This window comes from Schistocerca nitens, chromosome 2 (genome assembly GCF_023898315.1).
Source record: "Schistocerca nitens isolate TAMUIC-IGC-003100 chromosome 2, iqSchNite1.1, whole genome shotgun sequence".
In the NCBI taxonomy this organism is placed as follows: domain Eukaryota; kingdom Metazoa; phylum Arthropoda; class Insecta; order Orthoptera; family Acrididae; genus Schistocerca; species Schistocerca nitens.
This window is the reverse complement of record NC_064615.1, coordinates 615,170,667-615,190,029: the sequence shown is the minus strand read 5'-3', so window position 1 is coordinate 615,190,029 and position 19,363 is coordinate 615,170,667. Positions and strand designations below refer to the sequence as shown.

The 19,363-nt window shown below is 36.4% G+C and overlaps 1 protein-coding gene across 1 annotated transcript in view; it reads left to right on the top strand.

Moving 5' to 3' along the window:
• The first annotated feature begins 3,564 nt into the window (after positions 1–3,564).
• The window catches only part of LOC126236709 (esterase FE4-like), a 30,673-nt gene continuing 14,874 nt past the window's right edge, over positions 3,565–19,363 (top strand). The window contains exons 1-5 of the mRNA XM_049946231.1: positions 3,565–3,718; positions 4,002–4,145; positions 11,859–11,993; positions 12,485–12,635; positions 19,177–19,362. Coding sequence (XP_049802188.1) covers positions 3,650–3,718; positions 4,002–4,145; positions 11,859–11,993; positions 12,485–12,635; positions 19,177–19,362 — 685 coding nt within the window. The 5' untranslated portion in view covers positions 3,565–3,649. The remainder of the gene's footprint in view (positions 3,719–4,001; positions 4,146–11,858; positions 11,994–12,484; positions 12,636–19,176; position 19,363) is intronic.

The following is a 19,363-nucleotide window of genomic DNA, read 5'->3' as shown; positions in this document are numbered from 1 at the left end:
ATACTGATGATTTCACATATATTTCAGTTCATTTAACTTACTGTGGAAAAGGGCAGGAAAAGTCATCGTGAAACTTGTGCTGAATAGATTTTTAGTTAAATCATTTGTTTCTGTGTCAACAGCATGTAATATGATCACTGCAAGTATGTTTCAATTAAAACCATTTTGGAAGAAGATCACCTGTATTTACCTTGCAAGTTAATGATATATGGGAGGATTATATTAATAGCTTGTGAATTAATTGTGAACCCTCTTTTTGAGGAACCATCTCTTGGAGTACGTTCCAGTTCTGCAAGGGAATGTGTCATAAGGCAGATGGCAAAAGCAATTAATGTGTAGGGACGTAGAACCACTGGCTCTACTTCCACAATAATATTGCTGCCCTACCACAGTAAGAACAACTATATCTTTACCAGATCAGTTCTCTGTAGTACACACTCTACTATGCTACATGCATTGTGTCTATGCTGAAAGAATAAAAGTATTCATAGTAAATTAGGGGAGTGCAAGTGATTATTTATCTTAATAATTACCACGCCCACTCCCCACTGCCTACAAATGTATTGAAAAAGGTTGTGTTCTTTGATTAAGTTGAATTATGGCCACAAAAACAGTCTGCAATGTGGTTTGTTTGTTATCTCCTCTCCTCTATGAATGTCACAGCATGATCCTGGGCTGCAACAGAAACCAAAAGACTGAATTTGGTTTTCAGAAGATTGAACAGTTCATTTCCATTGACTACTATATACTTTACAGAAATCTGATTCGAATGACAAGTTTTTAACAGAGATTCTTCACAGTAGTCTGAAAATGTTGTCAATGCACTGCACCTAGTTACTAATTTAGAAGTTGTAAATTATTGTGTTGAGGCCAGTTTCAAGCTCATGGAACACTGTAATAAAAAAATTACAAAAAGAATAAGAAACAAAAGCTGTACATATGTTGTGTCTGTGTATTCCCATAAAGTTAAAGGGAAAATAAGAGAGACTTTGCTGAAGAAGAAGTATGTTGAAAAGAAAACAGATTTTCTTTTTCATTTGCCTCACACACTCAGTAAATAGCAGGTTTATAGCTTACATTTTTAAATTTAATGCAGTATTTCAGTATTAATAATTGTGTTGTAAGTCATAAAATTTTACACCAAAAAGCTATTTGTAAACAATATTACTTCAGATATAAAGTAAATACAATTTTATGTCGTTCTATGAGTTTTCAAATGGAGAGGCATCCCTTCCCCTATTCCTACCGAGCCAAATTCATGCACAATTCATTTATATATTGTCTCTCTCTCTCTCTCTCTCTCTCTCTCTCTCTCTCTCTCTCTTATACTATATACTACACACTTACAATATATACTTTCTTACGCAGCAACTAAAAATTTTATTTAATAAATGTTATTGACGAGAAGGGAGGATGAGGGTGAAAACTGGTGCCTACTCATAGTGAACTGTACCAAGGGGGTTGCCAAGCATAACGTTCACATCTGTCAGATGGAACACGATCAACAGTATCATATTCCATCACTTCAAAAGACATTGTGAAGAGGTTTGGTACTTAAACCAGGACATTGGCGTGATGTTAAGTGACCAGGAACTTTATGCCCCAACCTCACCCCCACTTGTGAGCTAAATACTGGCAGCAAGAAGTTTTTTCTAACACTAGGATTTGAAACACCTTACCTCCAGTATGCATTTGCCATGGAGGTGGGTTGGATTCTAAAATTGATCAAAATAATGGTGTGATAAATAGATTTCTTTTTTGTTACCTGAAAAAAGGTATGTATTAAGTACAACTTAATTTTTATATGAGTTATATAATTATAAAAAAGTTGACATGAAACGAGGACTGGATGACAACACAAAGAAGAAAGAGACTGGTAGAATGAGACTGGGTCTGGAGTGACAGGTGTGGGAACTAAAATGAGAAATGAGACTGAGCAAGTGAGACAGAGGCAGGAACAACATAGGCTGAAGTGAAAGGTGAGCAGCCATTGTGGGCGTAAGATCAACTGTGACCGAAGTGGAGGGTGAATGACCATTCATCTGTCCTTCCGTTTGCTTCAGTGAACTGTTCCTTTGGACACTTTCATTCATGAATGATCCACCTTTAATGATAAGCTCTTGTTTAAAAAATGAAATCATAACATTTTGACTCTACTACTATGGACATCATGGTAACAAATTGCCAATAACCACTGGCCAGAGTAAACATAATTAGGGGCTGTCAAAGTGTTGCACAGAAGGAAACACATTATTTATACTTAGTTGTACATCAGTTACGCAGTGCTGCATGCCACATACAGGAAACATTACTGAACTGTTGCAGATGTTACAACGCATGCGTAAACATACTGTAATACCATCAAAACAAACATATGTCTTGTCCATAATGCAGAAAATGTATGCTGATGTGCAGTCACAACTCTCACAGCAAAAATGCTACAATGTATGTCTGAAGATATTGCCATTTGCTTGGTGCTCTGTCATGGACCCACACATGGCTCTCAGTATTTGTGGTGTTACAGCAGCACTCGCAGTGGTAATACAGGCTTTCATACTATGACAGGACTGACATACCTGGATATGCTGAAAAATTTTTTGTTTCCTAGGCTTCACGAAGATTCAAAAGATTTCATTTTCATGCATGACTGTTCACTGTCTCATTCTCCACTAGAGATATGGTATTATCTTAACATCATTCCACAACTTTGGATTAGAAGTGGTGGACAACAAGATCTTGTTCATTTCTTTTTCCCTCTCAGGTCATCAGACATCACACCTTGTGATTTTTTTTCTGTGGGGGTTCATAGAAGACAGAATCTCTGTCCCATCTATGGCAGCAACTCTGCAAGAGATGACGGACAAATTTTATTGAGGCTGCCAAGCCAATAAATAGGGATCTCTTGATTCATGTGTGGAACAAAGTCGACTACTGTTTGATGTTTCTTGAACAACACATGGTCTCATGGTATAGTGACTGTGTGAATATAAAACATTGAACCTTTCTCTATCCAGTGAAATGCATATTGTGTTTCTATCTTTCATAACTGGTCTGTAACAATCAATTAAAATTTGTTCTTTAACATCAGTTTTTGTGGCTCGTAAACCAATTTATGATGAGAACTAATTGTCTTTGACACCAGAATGATATGAAATGGTGACTCTTCTTAAATCAAGTATTTTTCATATCCTTCTCTAGCTAATTCAGACTTCTCTAATAAGTATCTTCATGGGTCGTAAGAATATTTTACCTTCAAGTAAATTCATCTGGGAGTTAATTGTCATCCTATTAAGAATAATGTAAAATCATAATCATTGCCTTAATAATGATTACCTTAAATCAGTTATTCCCAAGCAGCCATTTATCAGGTTCAGAAGTGCTAAATTATCTCAACATGAAATATATAATTACCTGCAAAACTTGATCTTTGTTTTATCACATGTCTTATCTTACAAAAATGCATTAGAGTAATAAATAGCTCAGGTATAATTAGGAAGCAGAAAAGATTTAGATGCAGGAACTTATCTTGATGTATATTTTATCTTAGAGCAAAATTATAATTGTTCATATACATCTGTATATATAGTAGTTGAGAGGAACACCTCTCTGCCTAGAAAGTCTGTGCTTTGACAGTTTCTCACAGACAACAATGCCTCACATAAAAATTGTGTATCTAGCCTTTGCGCTTTCCATATACAGTCTAGTGACGCAAACTGAGGTAAAGCAGCAATTAATTAACATTTACTATTAATTTTTTGCTTTATAACAATTGAAACATTTTATGCTTTTTATACCATCTGTAATTTTAAGCTTAACACCAATTGTTTAGTAGTAGCATGCTTTAGTAATGATTATGTGTGTTCCTTTCTCAGTTTTTTTTGAAAATTAATTTCATGACATAGGTTTATACTATTCATGGGAACTATAGCAGTTTCTTTTGGTTCATTATTTGAAATTTACATTTCCCTTCTTAATATACTTGACATTAACATTTTGTGTAGGGTGCACCACGAATATTCAAAACAGTTGTCACACCTCTGGGTCCCATAAGAGGTCGACAACTTAATACCACAACTGGCAACCCTGTTTATACCTTCAAAGGAATTCCATATGCTGAACCACCAGTTGGATCACTGCGTTTTCAGGTGAGCAGAAATATTCTTTAAAATAATGTAATTTTTTATGTATGTGTAATGTAACACTATTACTAAGTATTGCAAGGGTAGTATTATCACATGTTTCAATTTATCTTTACAAGAAGTAAATTAAAAAAGAAGGACTGGCTAATATTATTTCTTTTTTTATTTTGAAATATGCTTGATATGTTAGTTTAGTGTATTCCCGTAGAATTATGTTATAGCAGAATTCCCATATTTAAATAGCAAACCCAACAAAGGACCATAAAAGATAATATACAACTTTTCAGTTTTGCATGTAATTGTGTATTTGTTTCTGTACCTGCATCTACTTTCATATCCCACAAGGCACATTATAGTGTTTGGTCACATCTACAGTTGTCAGTTCTAGCCACAAATTGTCTGCAGGTAGAACATCTGTTTTTAAGTTTCAATTTGGGCCCAGATTTGTCCCATTTTAGCTACATGGTCTTTTTGTAAGATATATGTAGGACGACACAATATATTGTTTATCTCTTCTGTTAGGTTACACTCTCAGAATTTCAACAGTAAAACATAACATGACACACACCACTTTTCTTGTAGCATATGCCTCTGAATTTGGATGCAAATTTGTGTGATGCTTACATGTTTGCTATATTACCTCAAGATGGAATGTGCTCCTTCTGTTTGTTGATCTCTGGTTCCTTTATGAATCCTCTCTGATATTGGTCACAGGTTGAGAAGAAATAGTGTAGTGTTACTCAAAAGAAAGTTTTGTAAGCTTCCAGCTTCGTGGGTGAACTACACTACAAGATGAGTCTTTGGTTCAGTCTCTGTCTGTATTTCCTACAATTAGTTTTAGGTGATCGTTTCAACATACATTATCCTGTGCACATACTCCCACACATGTGACAGTTGTGACTCTTCCTGTAATCTGATTCACAAACTACGTTGTTTCATGCAGGTTCAGTCTTGGATGGTGACTGTAGTGTTGCTGGTCACAAGTGTAGTTGCAGTATAAGAAAATATGTGTTTTGTGTTTGGAGAAAGCGTGTACCTGCAAATTAGTCTCTCACTTGCTTATGAAGAATTTGTTGCTAACCATCACATTCAGCTATGACAAGCCCAAACATATGGAGGAACAATTTACTAAACAATTCACTATGATCATTTTTAATGTTTGCACTGGCAAGAAAATTCAAAGCGGAAAATCAAATTACTACTGAATCCTCATTTGGTGTTGGAGAATGCATGATGCATGTGTGCAGAACAAGCCTAAACTTGACTGCTATGTCTCTTGACTCCAACTATTATGATTTTAATGTAATTGTGTAATCAAACAGTAAGGGGTTTTCCTACCTAGTTTTAGTACAGGATATTAAATTATTTGATGTTTTATCCTTGGAAAAGAGGTCAGGTCTTCTGCATTTTATTTTTCATTGCAACTTCCCCTGTATGCAAACAGTAACAGTGCTGCGACACTCCCTTGCCCAACTACAAAATGGTTGGATACTACTCCATACTCTTGTATTTTATTGTAAGATGACAATGGATAACTCTGTCAACGGTCCTCCAAAAGTCAAGGGAAACTGCATCAACTTGGGCACTGATCTGTACTGTCTTCCTGTGTGTCATTGGAAAATAGGATGAGCTGGATTTCATATAGTGTTTCTTTGTTGAAACAAAAAGTCAAGGAAAAAACATCAACTTGGGCACTGATCTATACTGCCTTCCTGTGTGTCATTGGCAAATAGGTTGAGTTGGATTTCACATAGTGTTTCTTTGTTGAAACAGTATGTTGATTTCTAGAAGAGATTAGACTCCAGAATCATCGTAAACTGTGATCATAAAACATATTCAAAAATCTTACAGTGAACTGATATCAATGGTATAGACCTTAATTGTGTGTATCTGTTTGATGACTTTGTTTGTGTATATGAACGCCCTTCAGTATTGTTCTGCTAGCAACCCATTATAGGCTGCTGTTAGTAGAGAAGAAGGAACTTTCAGATTTCCATATCTATCCCATCTGTTCCACCTCACTTTTAGTGTTGAGCAGCTGTAGTTGATTTTCTTTCCTATGGTGACTTATTCCAATATCTGTAATTTTTATGTTCATGTGATGCTTCAAATAAAGCATGAAAGTAAAATGTTCTTAAATGAAACGACCTTGTAAAGCAGAATTTAGTATTTAGTAGGACTTCTCTCTGTCATTCTGTAGTTTGGTGGTAGTATAATCAGTGGACATATGCTTTTGATCTCTTGGCTGATTTAATTTAAGATTCCTAAGATTTTGTGACACCTCAGTGGATAATCATATTTTATTTGATTTGATTTTGTGTTTTAAGCATATCTTCCCATACTTCTTATTTTGTCTTTGACTAGTTTTTGTTTATCTATGATTTATCTGCATTTAAATCTATGGTAAATTTCTCTTTGGTTACTCAGCAGCTTTCTGACACAGTTGTTGAGCCATGACAAGTCTTTCTCATCACCCATGTATCTGTATAAGAAGAATTTTACAATGCTTTTGAGCTTTGTTCATTTAGACTATACATTTTCAGTATCTGAGATTAATCTTTGATGGTGTCTGTTGTAAAACTCTTCTTGCTATGATGTAACAAACAACCAGTGTTCAAATTTAAATGCTGTACCTTCCATATTCAGATTTGTATCATTTCAATGCACAACATAAACAGAACATAATGATTTTAATAATTTATTAATCTAATACCTATCTCATTATATAATGGCTTTGTTGTCTTCATCAGGGGTTATGAGTGTTAGTTTGGGTTTTTAATTATAAAGAAGCTCCAATTATTTTAATAAACTGAAGTGGATCATGCAGGCATCATAAGCTATTAAATAATGTTAGCTCAATTTTCTTTTGAGTTCTCTATTCTGTATGCTGCCTTTAAAGTAACTTTCTAAATGATAATATATTTCATCTTCACAACAATTACATTACAATCAGTTTACAGAAAAATAAGCACTCAACTATCTGCAAACAACTACCAACTTATACTGCCCTTATACCAAGAATGGCATGAAAATAACTATCATCCAAACAATGCACAGTTTTTTTGCTTACTGTTCTGTATAATTTATTGTAAACTTAATCATTATAAGCAAAATAGATAGCAATTACATTCAAATTATTAATAGACAAATTACTTGAATAATAGGTCTATAATTTTGACATAAAAAATATAAATTTAAAGAAGACATTATTACAAATTGTAGCATACTTTTATATAATTTAATTTTTGCAAATTACAAATTATAAAAAAATTACTTCATCCATAATAAATGAATGCAAGGGCTCAAATTTACATTACTCATATTTGAAAATAAATTTTCATATATTTTTATTATTCTACTGTAGTTGTCACAAGATGATGGTATCACTAGGTACATGAAGAGTGCTGGTCGTGATTAAATCACACTGCTCCCTTAATATGAAATCTGTTTCTTTTTGCATGTACTAAGCAAAAACCCTTCCTATCCTTTTATGAAATTCTATTGACACATTTAGTCTGTGATACTTTATTTGTCTTTCTTTCATTGTTTAACTCCACTAAATCAAAAAGTTTGGGCCTGTTTGTAACCAGGCTATTTAAGTCAGGTTCTCTGATTAATTTAGGGGTAAGATATATAGAACATTATCGCCTTAATCCCTGTTCACAACATTTGCCTTAATATCTTGTCTCCCAGTCAACATCTGATACCTTGAACTCTCCTCTTAATATTATAATATAATGAGGAAATTTACACACAATCTTTTGAAAATTGTCCATGAGAAGTAATACTACTACAGTTCTTGAGACAGAGGACATATAATAAAAGCAACTGATTACCATATATGATCCATCTTTAATACTTGTCATCACCCAACTTCTTTTTCAGTCAGTATGTAACCTAATAAGCACTACCAACAAATAAATAAAGACATAAGACTCACTTCTTTACAGAAGCATATAAGGAAATTTCTAAAGGAAATACTGTGTGCAAATGTGATAGCCTACTATTTCTGCTGCTGGCTGCCATATCTTGAAAACTGAACCACAACTTTGCATATGTTGAAACTTAAAACCTTGCATCTTTAGAAATGACCATTAGGATTCATCTGTGTTCAAAAGTCTGAGATATAATACTTTATGTAATGGAAGGGAAAGTTTTTTTTCTGTGAGAACTAAAATGTTAATATATGTGAAAGAAAAGTAGTATTATGTGAATATTCAGTTCATTAATGATGACCTATCTTTTGATCTATATATTCCAAAAGTGTTTGTAAGTTAGTTTATGTATTAGTCAAAACATAGCTATACACAGCACCAAATTAAAATACATCAGTACAAATAGTGATGAACAGTATAACTCTTTAATTTCATTTTTCTTCTTGTTTAGCAGCTAAAAGTTGTGAACGTTTCCTCTGAAGAAATTTATTCTGGTATACTGGTAATTGTGTTTCCATTTTTAACTGAGATTTAGCTCTTTGATGTAATTTTACACATTTAGCACAGTTAATTCTGTCCAAATAATTTTCTGATCTTTTATGGCATGTGATAATCCTATCACTCAATATATCATTGTGAGTTCTATTTAGAAAAGGATGAGATACTTTACAGGAATACTACTCATTACTGGATTAAGTGCTCATTGCTTAGAAATATGAGAAATTAAAGTAATTGAAGTGGTTGAGTTGGTGGCAGGGGATAGTATACATGTGTGAAATTGAATAAGAACTTCAGTACACTCAAATACACAGAAGAGCCTAAGAAACTGGTACACCTGCCTAATATAGTGTAGGGCCCCTGTGAGCATGCAGAAGTGCTGCAACACAATGTGACATGGACTAAAATAATGTCTGAAGTAGTGCTGAACTGAAACCATGAATCCTGCAGGGCTGTCCATAAATCCGTAAGAGTACAAGGGGTTGGAGAGCTCTTCTGAATAGCATGTTCCAAGGCATCCCACATATGCTCAATATTGTTCATGTCTGGGGAGTCTGGTGGCCAGCAGAAGTCCTTAAACTCAGAAGAGTGTTCCTGGAGCCACTCTGTAGCAATTCTTGATGTGTAGGGTGTCACAATGTCCTGTTGGAATTGCTGAAGTCTGTCAGAATGCACAGCAGACATGAATGGAAGCATGTGATTTGACAGAATGCTTATGCATGTGTCACCTGTCAGGGTTGTACCTAGTGTAGCAGGTGTCCCATATCAGTCCAACTGCCCATGCCCCACATCAATAAAGAGCCTCCACAAGTTTGAAGAGTCCCTTGCTGATGTGCAGAGTCCATGGATTCATGAGGTTGTCTCCATACCTGTATGTGTTCATCTGCTCAACACAATTTGAAACGAGACTCGTCTGACCAGGCAACATGTTTCCAGTCATCAACAGTCCAATGTTGGTGCTGATGGATCTAAACGAGGCATAAAGCCTTGTGTCATACTGTCATCGAGGGCTTTGGCTTCAAAATCCCATATCAATGATGTTTCATTGAATGGATCACACGCTGACACTTGTTGATGGCGCAGCATTGAAATCTGCAGCAACTTGCAGAAGGGTTGCACTTCTGTCTTGCTGAACAATTCTCTTCAGTTGTTGTTGGTCCCATTGTTTTAGGATCCTTTTCCGGTGGCAGTGGTGTCAGAGATTTGATGTTTTGCCAGATTCCTGCTATTCCAGGTACATTCATGAAATGGTCGTATGGGAAACTCCCCAATTCATTGCTACTTCAGAAATGCTGTGTCCCATCACTCATGCACTGCCTGTTACACCACATTTAAACTCACTTAAATCTTAATAACCTGCCATTGTAACAGCAGTAACCAATCTAACAACTGTGCCAGACACTTGTCTTATATAGGCATTGCTGCCTGCAGTGCCGTATTCTACCTGTTTAAAGATCTCTGTATTTGAATACACATGCCTGTACCAGATTTTTGGCATGCCACTTTAACTGAAATGCTTACAATTTCAGTAATATTGTTCATTGGAGTTATAAACAAAAAATGAAATACAAAAGACTAAAACTTCTATGCATTTGTTTCAAAGGTACTCATTAGAGATAACTTTACCTGAAAAGAGAAGCATGGAGGTATTAATAATATTTCTGGAGAAACGTGATTGATTACATATTTACCATTACCAGCAGTGCAATCCTGCTAAGAAATTAAACTAGTGAACTATTCAACATAGAATTTTTTGACTGAATTAGTAGATTTCTCATTTATATGTAAATTCATTGTACTACCATAGCTAACACTTGTCATTGTGCATTTTAATTACTGACATTTTCTTTCTCTGCATGTATTTGATGTCACACATACAGCTTTTGGTCAAAGCCTGTTTCAGAAGAGAAAGCACACACACACACACACACACACACACACACACACACACACACACACACACAAAAACCACACACAAGCCGGCACCCTTTCATACTTGAGACCACCATCTCCGACAGCTCAGACCAAGCTGCCAGAAATGATAGTTATGTGTGTGTGAGGTGTACTTATTTTTTTTGAAAATATGTGTGGATTTTCTTTTCTGAAGAATGTTTTGGCCAAATGCTGAATGTGTAACAGTTTTTTCATTGTGTCTGGCTGCAAATCCACATTATCCTTATGGTCAGTAGCAACCTATCCCTATTCTTACTATTATCGATATTTTAACCTGGAGTTTCCAGTGTTTAAAATTTGTCTACTAATAAGAAATGTGAATTCAATACTGCTTGTTATGTAAAACTGTTGATCTAAAAGTTCTTTATGAATATTTGTATAATGCAGAACAACCATTACCAACAATTATTGATGGAAGAATTGTTGTGCTTGCCATTTAAAAGTGAAGGCACTGTTTGTTGACCAATGCATACGGTAGTATTTCTGAAAATATTAAAATTTTACGAACAATAGTTTAACACTCTCTTTATTAATAAAAGGTACACAATGAGACTGTTACTGATGAGATTATTACTGAACAGTTTGGTTGCCTGTCCCTATGGAATTACCTAATTTATTTTGTTGTCACTGAAATGACAAAAGTTCTAGTTTCCTCTCCATCTCTCAACATGTCTTCCTCTCATCCTGGAGACTTTGCTCTTGCTTATCCTTTCTAGCCTTCTCTTACCTATTGCCCTTTCCTCTCTCAGAAAGGAACTGAGAGTTCCAAAAGCTGTGAGCAGATTTCTGTTGGAAGTTAAAGAATTTTGTCTTCTAAAGCTAGTAGACAGTTTATCTGTCTCTTCATAATTTTGCGGATTTTTCAAGTGAAATTTTATTTTGATACAAGTTCATATATTTCTATAATCACAAATATCCACTTTCATACTGCAATAAAATAATTTTTATTAATTGATTCATTGACACACAATTTTCTGTAAATGAAATCATGAATGAGATACTGATTCTACTCCAAAGTTCTGTCATAATTATAATTTTGCATTTTCACTTTCTTGTATTTCGTACTCAAATGCTAGTGATGTCTTCTTGCAAAGTCGTACACAAATTCCACTTCAGGTCATTCTGTTGATTTTTAGTCCTCATTGCCTCACATAGATACCTTTTACCACAAAATATTGTATATGTAATAGAGAGAATTTTAAAACAAGTCTCTTGTGTCTTAAGTGTTGTGACTAAATAACTATAAAGTTCTAGGAGAAATGTACGTATAGAAATTGCATAATATTGTTCATACAGTGTGTAATTGTGATTGTAATTTTATTGTAATTTGCAGCCACCAGTGCCTGTGTCTTCTTGGACTGAAGAAAAAGATGCTTTGATAACACCAAACAGATGCATACAGATGGATGGTTGGGGAAACATAAAGGGAGATGAAGACTGTCTGTACCTGAATGTCTTTAGTCCAGAGGTAATTTCACAAGAGATTATCAGATAACTTCAGTTAATGTTTGCTCCAAAAATGATTACTGAGAGGGATATTCTTGTTCAGTGTAGTAGTAGTCCATCTATCACACAAAAGATGAACTTGTCTATGTGGCCTTTCACTAAATACATTGCATTTCAGAAAGTACAATAATAATTTGTTAACTGTTTCACATATGTATTCCATATGTGACTATGAAAGCTATAAAACTGTAGGACATGCACAGAAAGATTGATGAAATGCATGAAACTAAAAGAAAACTACAATGACCAAAATAAATTCAAGTTTTCCTTTTTTCCCAAAGCTTGTGTCAATGTAAGATACCATACTGAATATAAACGTTAACTTTGCAGTTATACTGGATTTACATTTTCATTATTCTGATTACTCTTCATTTATAATTGTGATGTAGATGAGTAAAGATAAAGGTAGAACTCTTAAATTTTACATAACATATTATTGTTGTTGCACTGCAGTTACCATCAGATACAAGTGTTCCAAGACCAGTATTGGTGCTGATACATGTTGGCTGCTTCAGAACTGGTTATGCGCAGCAGCGTTCATTAGATTATTATATTGATCATGGAATAGTGGTTGTAACCATTCAGTACCGTCTTGGAGCCTTAGGTATGTACACTGACCATATAAGATATAGTCTTCACTGTTATAGGTAATTATTTGCAAATAATAACTCTCTTATGAAATGTAACAATACTATAAGACTGATTGATTGATTTTTATTTAGTTCCATTTATTTATGTTATGTACAGTGTGTACTTTGATTGTAAGACAAATCATGTTACCCTAATATCTTAAAATACTTAGCCTACATATTAAATATAAAACAGCAAATTGGCAACAGCAGTGGTAACATTGCACACATTTTCACTTGATTAATATTTGTGGCTTCAATTTATTTACATGCTACATACTAAAAGGCCTTTGCATGGTTGCTGTATACAAATGTAGGTAATAATAGCATTCCTCTTTCATTACGCGCCTACTCCTCTACACCAAAAAAATATTCTTCTATTAAATAATCCTTCAGAAGTTCCTGGAACATATTTGCATTCATACTGTCCTCTAGCCTCTTACACAAAAAACTTTACTGGTACAATTGAGTATCAAAGACTTTTTTCAGGTCTATCAGTCTGTGTGGTATAATTCTCTGCTGGTCTTGATTTCTTGTGTCATATGAATGACCATCTGCACTCTCTTCTAGTAATGAAATGCCTATGACTAGTGAAATTATTGTTCTATACATATACATGGATGAACTTATCAATATTTTTAGATTGTTTTTCAACACAGAAATTAATTTTTTGTTATTGCTGTTGGAGCTTTCCCAAATAATAAATTTCATTATGCGTGCATGGTTCAAATAGAGTATGGTACACTGTATCTAGAAGTTGTCTGTCAACATAACATGTCAGCTATTTCATACTAAATATTTCAGTTCTTAATTTACAGTAGTCATTGTCTATATCTTGTCTGCATTTGAGCCTATTATCAACATTTTTTACAAAATTTTATAGAGGTAACTTTTTCCTCTGTGAATCTTCCTTTCTTCTATTAATGAATACCATGAAGACTTTTTAAGTGATTTATTACTTTTAGCTGTTACTTACAAGGAAGTATGAGCTACTGCACTGTGTTATATGTTCACATAAACTCACTTCTTTCCAGTATTTCCAGATTTTTTTCTGAATTCAACAGTGTCATGTAGGTTGTTTTGTCTAATGCATCTATAACAGATTGTGTTAGGCTTGAGATAGTGTTTCCTGTAGATTTACAATTTTGAGAATCATATTGTGCTAGGATCACAATACTGTGTTACTCAAGGAATGCGTTCATTCTATTACACATGAGAATTTATAGCATGTTTGAGTAACCAGAGGTTAAAGATATTGATCTGTAGTTGTTCAGGTCATCTTTGTTACCTTTCTTATATATTGGACTACTTTGCTTATTTGCAATTTTTCTAAAAAGACTCCTCCTCTAAACAAGCAGTTTGCTATAAACCAATGGTTTCAGTTATTTCTCCATTTACATGCTTTATATTTCATCTTCCCCTGCAGACATCTTGGATTTCAATTAATGTATTATTTTTAGGTGCTTTGACCCCCAATGATTTCGTTTCCTCTTTAAATCTTTTGCAGCACCTATAAAATTATTGTTGAATATATTATCAGTTATCATTCCATCTATAACTTTGTTGTTCTCAGTTCTCATTGACTTAATAAAATTTTTGTGATTTACAATGTTCCAACTACATCTTTCAGTGTTGATTATGTCCCATGCCATTTCAATTTTATAATTGAAATTGCCTTTGTGTGTCTTAATTATTGCCTGTACATCTGATACTGTTTATATGCCTCCACATCCCCTTGTCATGACTCACTACCCATTGCATTCTGTGACTTATTTTTCTGACAATGATTCTGTGGAAGACTGCATTAGTGCTTTCAGAAATGCATTATACTTCTCATTTGTGCCCTGCACTTGCATTGTTCCTGACTAGTCTTCTTTATACTGTCATTTAAAAATATTCATGTTTTGTTGGTTGGTAATCCTGACATCTCTCTTGTCTAGCTTTACTTCCAATTTTTGAGCTCTTGTTTTTGTACTTATAAGGCTTTAACTGAATAAAACTGACTGAAAGAAGAATAGAAAATCTTTATAAGAAAAATAACATGCAGGAATAATTATTTCAGCACATGCACCCACAAGCAGACATGCCTCCTGAAGAGATGTGCACTTTATTTTTAAGTTTAGCCCTTTCTGGTAATAGTGAATGCATCATCCTTTGTTTGTAGGTCATAAGTCATGGATATCCAGTATTCATGTTCTGGAGTTCTCTCAAGTGCATCTGAGTTCAAGTATATGTACTCTGATACTCTATCTGTGCTGTCTTAAATGATTATCCACAGCTGTCTTGAAACAACTCTTTTATATTCACTGTAATGACAATCACCCATAAATTCTACTTGTCAATATTTTGATGCACCATGCATTGCTTTTTGTGTCTTAGAAATTAACACTCTGCTACAGCTATTAGATGTAATGAATTTTTTAAATGAGTTGTCCTATTACTTATGGTTCTAAATAAGAGTTAAAAAGTTGTAGTATACTAAACAAGATACCATATGCCTGTTTCCAAGAGAAGATACTCATTATTTTAGTAAGAAAGATTTTAACTACATACAGTAGTAGGACAGCCTTCTTAGAGATATTACCAGGTGTGCACCAATTTCAATATCTCATGATGACTGGAAAGTGCCTCTCTTTATATATATATATATATATATATATATATATATATATATATATATATATATATACACACACACACACACACTCCTGGAAATTGAAATAAGAACACCATGAATTCATTGTCCCAGGAAGGGGAAACTTTATTGACACATTCCTGGGGTCAGATACATCACATGATCACACTGACAGAACCACAGGCACATAGACACAGGCAACAGAGCATGCACAATGTCGGCACTAGTACAGTGTATATCCACCTTTCGCAGCAATGCAGGCTGCTATTCTCCCATGGAGACGATCGTAGAGATGCTGGATGTAGTCCTGTGGAATGGCTTGCCATGCCATTTCCACCTGGCACCTCAGTTGGACCAGCGTTCGTGCTGGACGTGCAGACCGCGTGAGACGACGCTTCATCCAGTCTCAAACATGCTCAATGGGGGACAGATCCGGAGATCTTGCTGGCCAGGGTAGTTGACTTACACCTTCTAGAGCACGTTGGGTGGCACGGGATACATGGGGACGTGCATTGTCCTGTTGGAACAGCAAGTTCCCTTGCCAATCTAGGAATGGCAGAACGATGGGTTCGATGACGGTTTGGATGTACCATGCACTATTCAGTGTCCCCTCGACGATCACCAGTGGTGTACGGCCAGTGTAGGAGATCGCTCCCCACACCATGATGCCGGGTGTTGGCCCTGTGTGCCTCGGTCGTATGCAGTCCTGATTGTGGCGCTCACCTGCACGGCGCCAAACACGCATACGACCATCATTGGCACCAAGGCAGAAGCGACTCTCATCGCTGAAGACGACACGTCTCCATTCATCCCTCCATTCACGCCTGTCGCGACACCACTGGAGGCGGGCTGCACGATGTTGGGGCGTGAGCGGAAGACGGCCTAACGGTGTGCGGGACCGTAGCCCAGCTTCATGGAGACGGTTGCGAATGGTCCTCGCCGATACCCCAGGAGCAACAGTGTCCCTAATTTGCTGAGAAGTGGCGGTGCGGTCCCCTACGGCACTGCGTAGGATCCTACGGTCTTGGCGTGCATCCGTGCGTCGCTGCGGTCCGGTCCCAGGTCGACGGGCACATGCACTTTCCGCCGACCACTGGCGACAACATCGATGTACTGTGGAGACCTCACGCCCCACGTGTTGAGCGATTCGGCGGTATGTCCACCCGGCCTCCTGCATGCCCACTATACGCCCTCACTCAAAGTCCGTCAACTGCACATACGGTTCACGTCCACGCTGTCGCGGCATGCTACCAGTGTTAAAGACTGTGATGGAGCTCCGTATGCCACGGCAAACTGGCTGACACTGACGGCGGCGGTGCACAAATGCTGCGCAGCTAGCGCCATTCGACGGCCAACACCGCGGTTCCTGGTGTGTCCGCTGTGCCGTGCGTGTGATCATTGCTTGTACAGCCCTCTCGTAGTGTCCGGAGCAAGTATGGTGGGTCTGACACACCGGTGACAATGTGTTCTTTTTCCATTTCCAGGAGTATATATATATATATATATATATATATATATATATATATATATATATATATATATATATATATATACCACGTGGGAAAAATATATCTGAAAACAAAGATGATGTGACTTACCAAACGAAAGCGCGGGCACATCGATAGCCACACAAACAAACACAAACATACACACAAAATTCAAGCTTTCGCAACAAACTGTTGCCTCATCAGGAAAGAGGGGAAGGAGAGGGAAAGACGAAAGGATGTGGGTTTTAAGGGAGAGGGTAAGGAGTCATTCCAATCCCGGGAGCAGAAAGACTTACCTTAGGGGGAAAAAAGGACAGGTATACACTTGCACACACACACACATATCCATCCACACATATACAGACGCAAGCATATATATATATATATATATATATATATATATATATATATATATATATATATATATATATAGAGAGAGAGAGAGAGAGAGAGAGAGAGAGAGGGAAACATTCCACAGAGGAAAAATATATCTAAAAACAAAGATGATGTGACTTACCAAATGAAAGTGCTGTCAGGTCAACAGACACACAAACGAACACAAACATACACACAAAATTCAAGCTTTCGCAACAAACTGTTGCCCCATCAGGAAAGAGGGAAGGAGAGGGAAAGATGAAAGGATGTGGGTTTTAAGGGAGAGGGTAAGGAGTCATTCCAATCCCGGGAGTGGAAAGACTTACCTTAGGGCGAAAAAAGGACAGGTATACACTCGCACACACACACATATCCATCCACACATATACAGACACAAACAGACATATTTAAAGTTTGGGCAGAGATGTCAGTCGAGGCGGAAGTGAAGAGGCAAAGATGATGTTGAATGACAGGTGAGGTATGAGTGGCGGCAACTTGAAATTAGCGGAGATTGAGGCCTGGTGGGTGACGGGAATAGAGGATATATTGAAGAGCAAGTTCCCATCTCCGGAGTTCGGATAGATTGGTGTTGGTGGGAAGTATCCAGATAACCTGGATGGTGTAACACTGTGCCAAGATGTGCTGGCCGTGCACCAAGGCATGTTTAGCCACAGGGTGATCCTCATTACCAACAAACACGGTGTACACGATCAAAGGCAGAGCCACATGTGAAAGCACCCACGTGATCTACCAACTGACCTGCCTACACTGTGATGCATTCTATGTGGGAATGACCAGCAACAAACTGTCCATTCGCATGAATGGACACAGGCAGACAGTGTTTGTTGGTAATGAGGATCACCCTGTGGCTAAACATGCCTTGGTGCACGGCCAGCACATCTTGGCACAGTGTTACACGCCTCAATCTCCGCTAATTTCAAGTTGCCGCCACTCATACCTCACCTGTTATTCAACATCATCTTTGCCTCTTCACTTCCACCTCGACTGACATCTCTGCCCAAACTTTAAATATGTCTGCTTGTGTCTGTATATGTGTGGATGGATATGTGTGTGTGTGCGAGTGTATACCTGTCCTTTTTTCGCCCTAAGGTAAGTCTTTCCGCTCCCGGGATTGGAATGACTCCTTACCCTCTCCCTTAAAACCCACATCCTTTCGTCTTTCCCTCTCCTTCCCTCTTTCCTGATGGGCAACAGTTTGTTGCGAAAGCTTGAATTTTGTGTGTATGTTTGTGTTCGTTTGTGTGTCTGTCGACCTGCCAGCACTTTCATTTGGTAAGTCACATATATATATATATATATATATATATATATATATATATATATATATATATATATATATATATTTTAAGTAATGGAGATATTATTGGGTTGGGATAGAGTACACCCTCTAGGAGAGCCAATATGTAGTATCAGTGATATATGTGTTTTCTAACATGATGAATATGTTGAAGCTGTTGAGTACCAGGGATCCATTTCATTGTATTAGTGAGCTCAGTTTTGTAGTATGTATGCCCTAAAAATCATTACAGTGTTAATATTTTCTGGCATAGTAGCAATTTATGCCACGATGCCAGGAATGATCTGTTATGTGTAACAGTTGAAGATACAACGCATCTATTTTTAGCCGGAAAATAATTTTATTTCTTCAAAAAATACAACATCATAGTTCTCTCTCTCTCTCTCTCTCTCTCTTTCTCTCTCTCTCTCTTTCTCTCTCTCCCTATGTCCCCCCTCTCTCTTTCTCTTTTCAAACCAGAAAAGGAAAATAGAATCTTCCTTCCCAACATTCCTTCCACAACTTAAAACAAATATAAACAGCCTAATCATTTTTTCTTACCTTTTCTATTTGTAGCATGTAATTTAAGCTTCACTTGCATGCAAATGGTGATTTGTTGTCTGTTATAAATGACATGTAAGGTAATATTTGCAAAATAATTTGTTTATTTTTCAAATGGCTTGTATTCTGTTCCATATTGAAAGAATTTTTGTTGATGACAGGGTTCATGAGTACAGGTGACTCACTTCTTCCTGGAAATCTTGGAATGAAAGATCAAGTCCTTGCACTGAAGTGGATAAAACAAAACATTAAGGCATTTGGTGGCAATCCAGATGAAGTTACTATTGCTGGTCAAAGTTCAGGAGGATCTGCTGTACATTACCACTTGCTGTCACCATTATCAAAAGG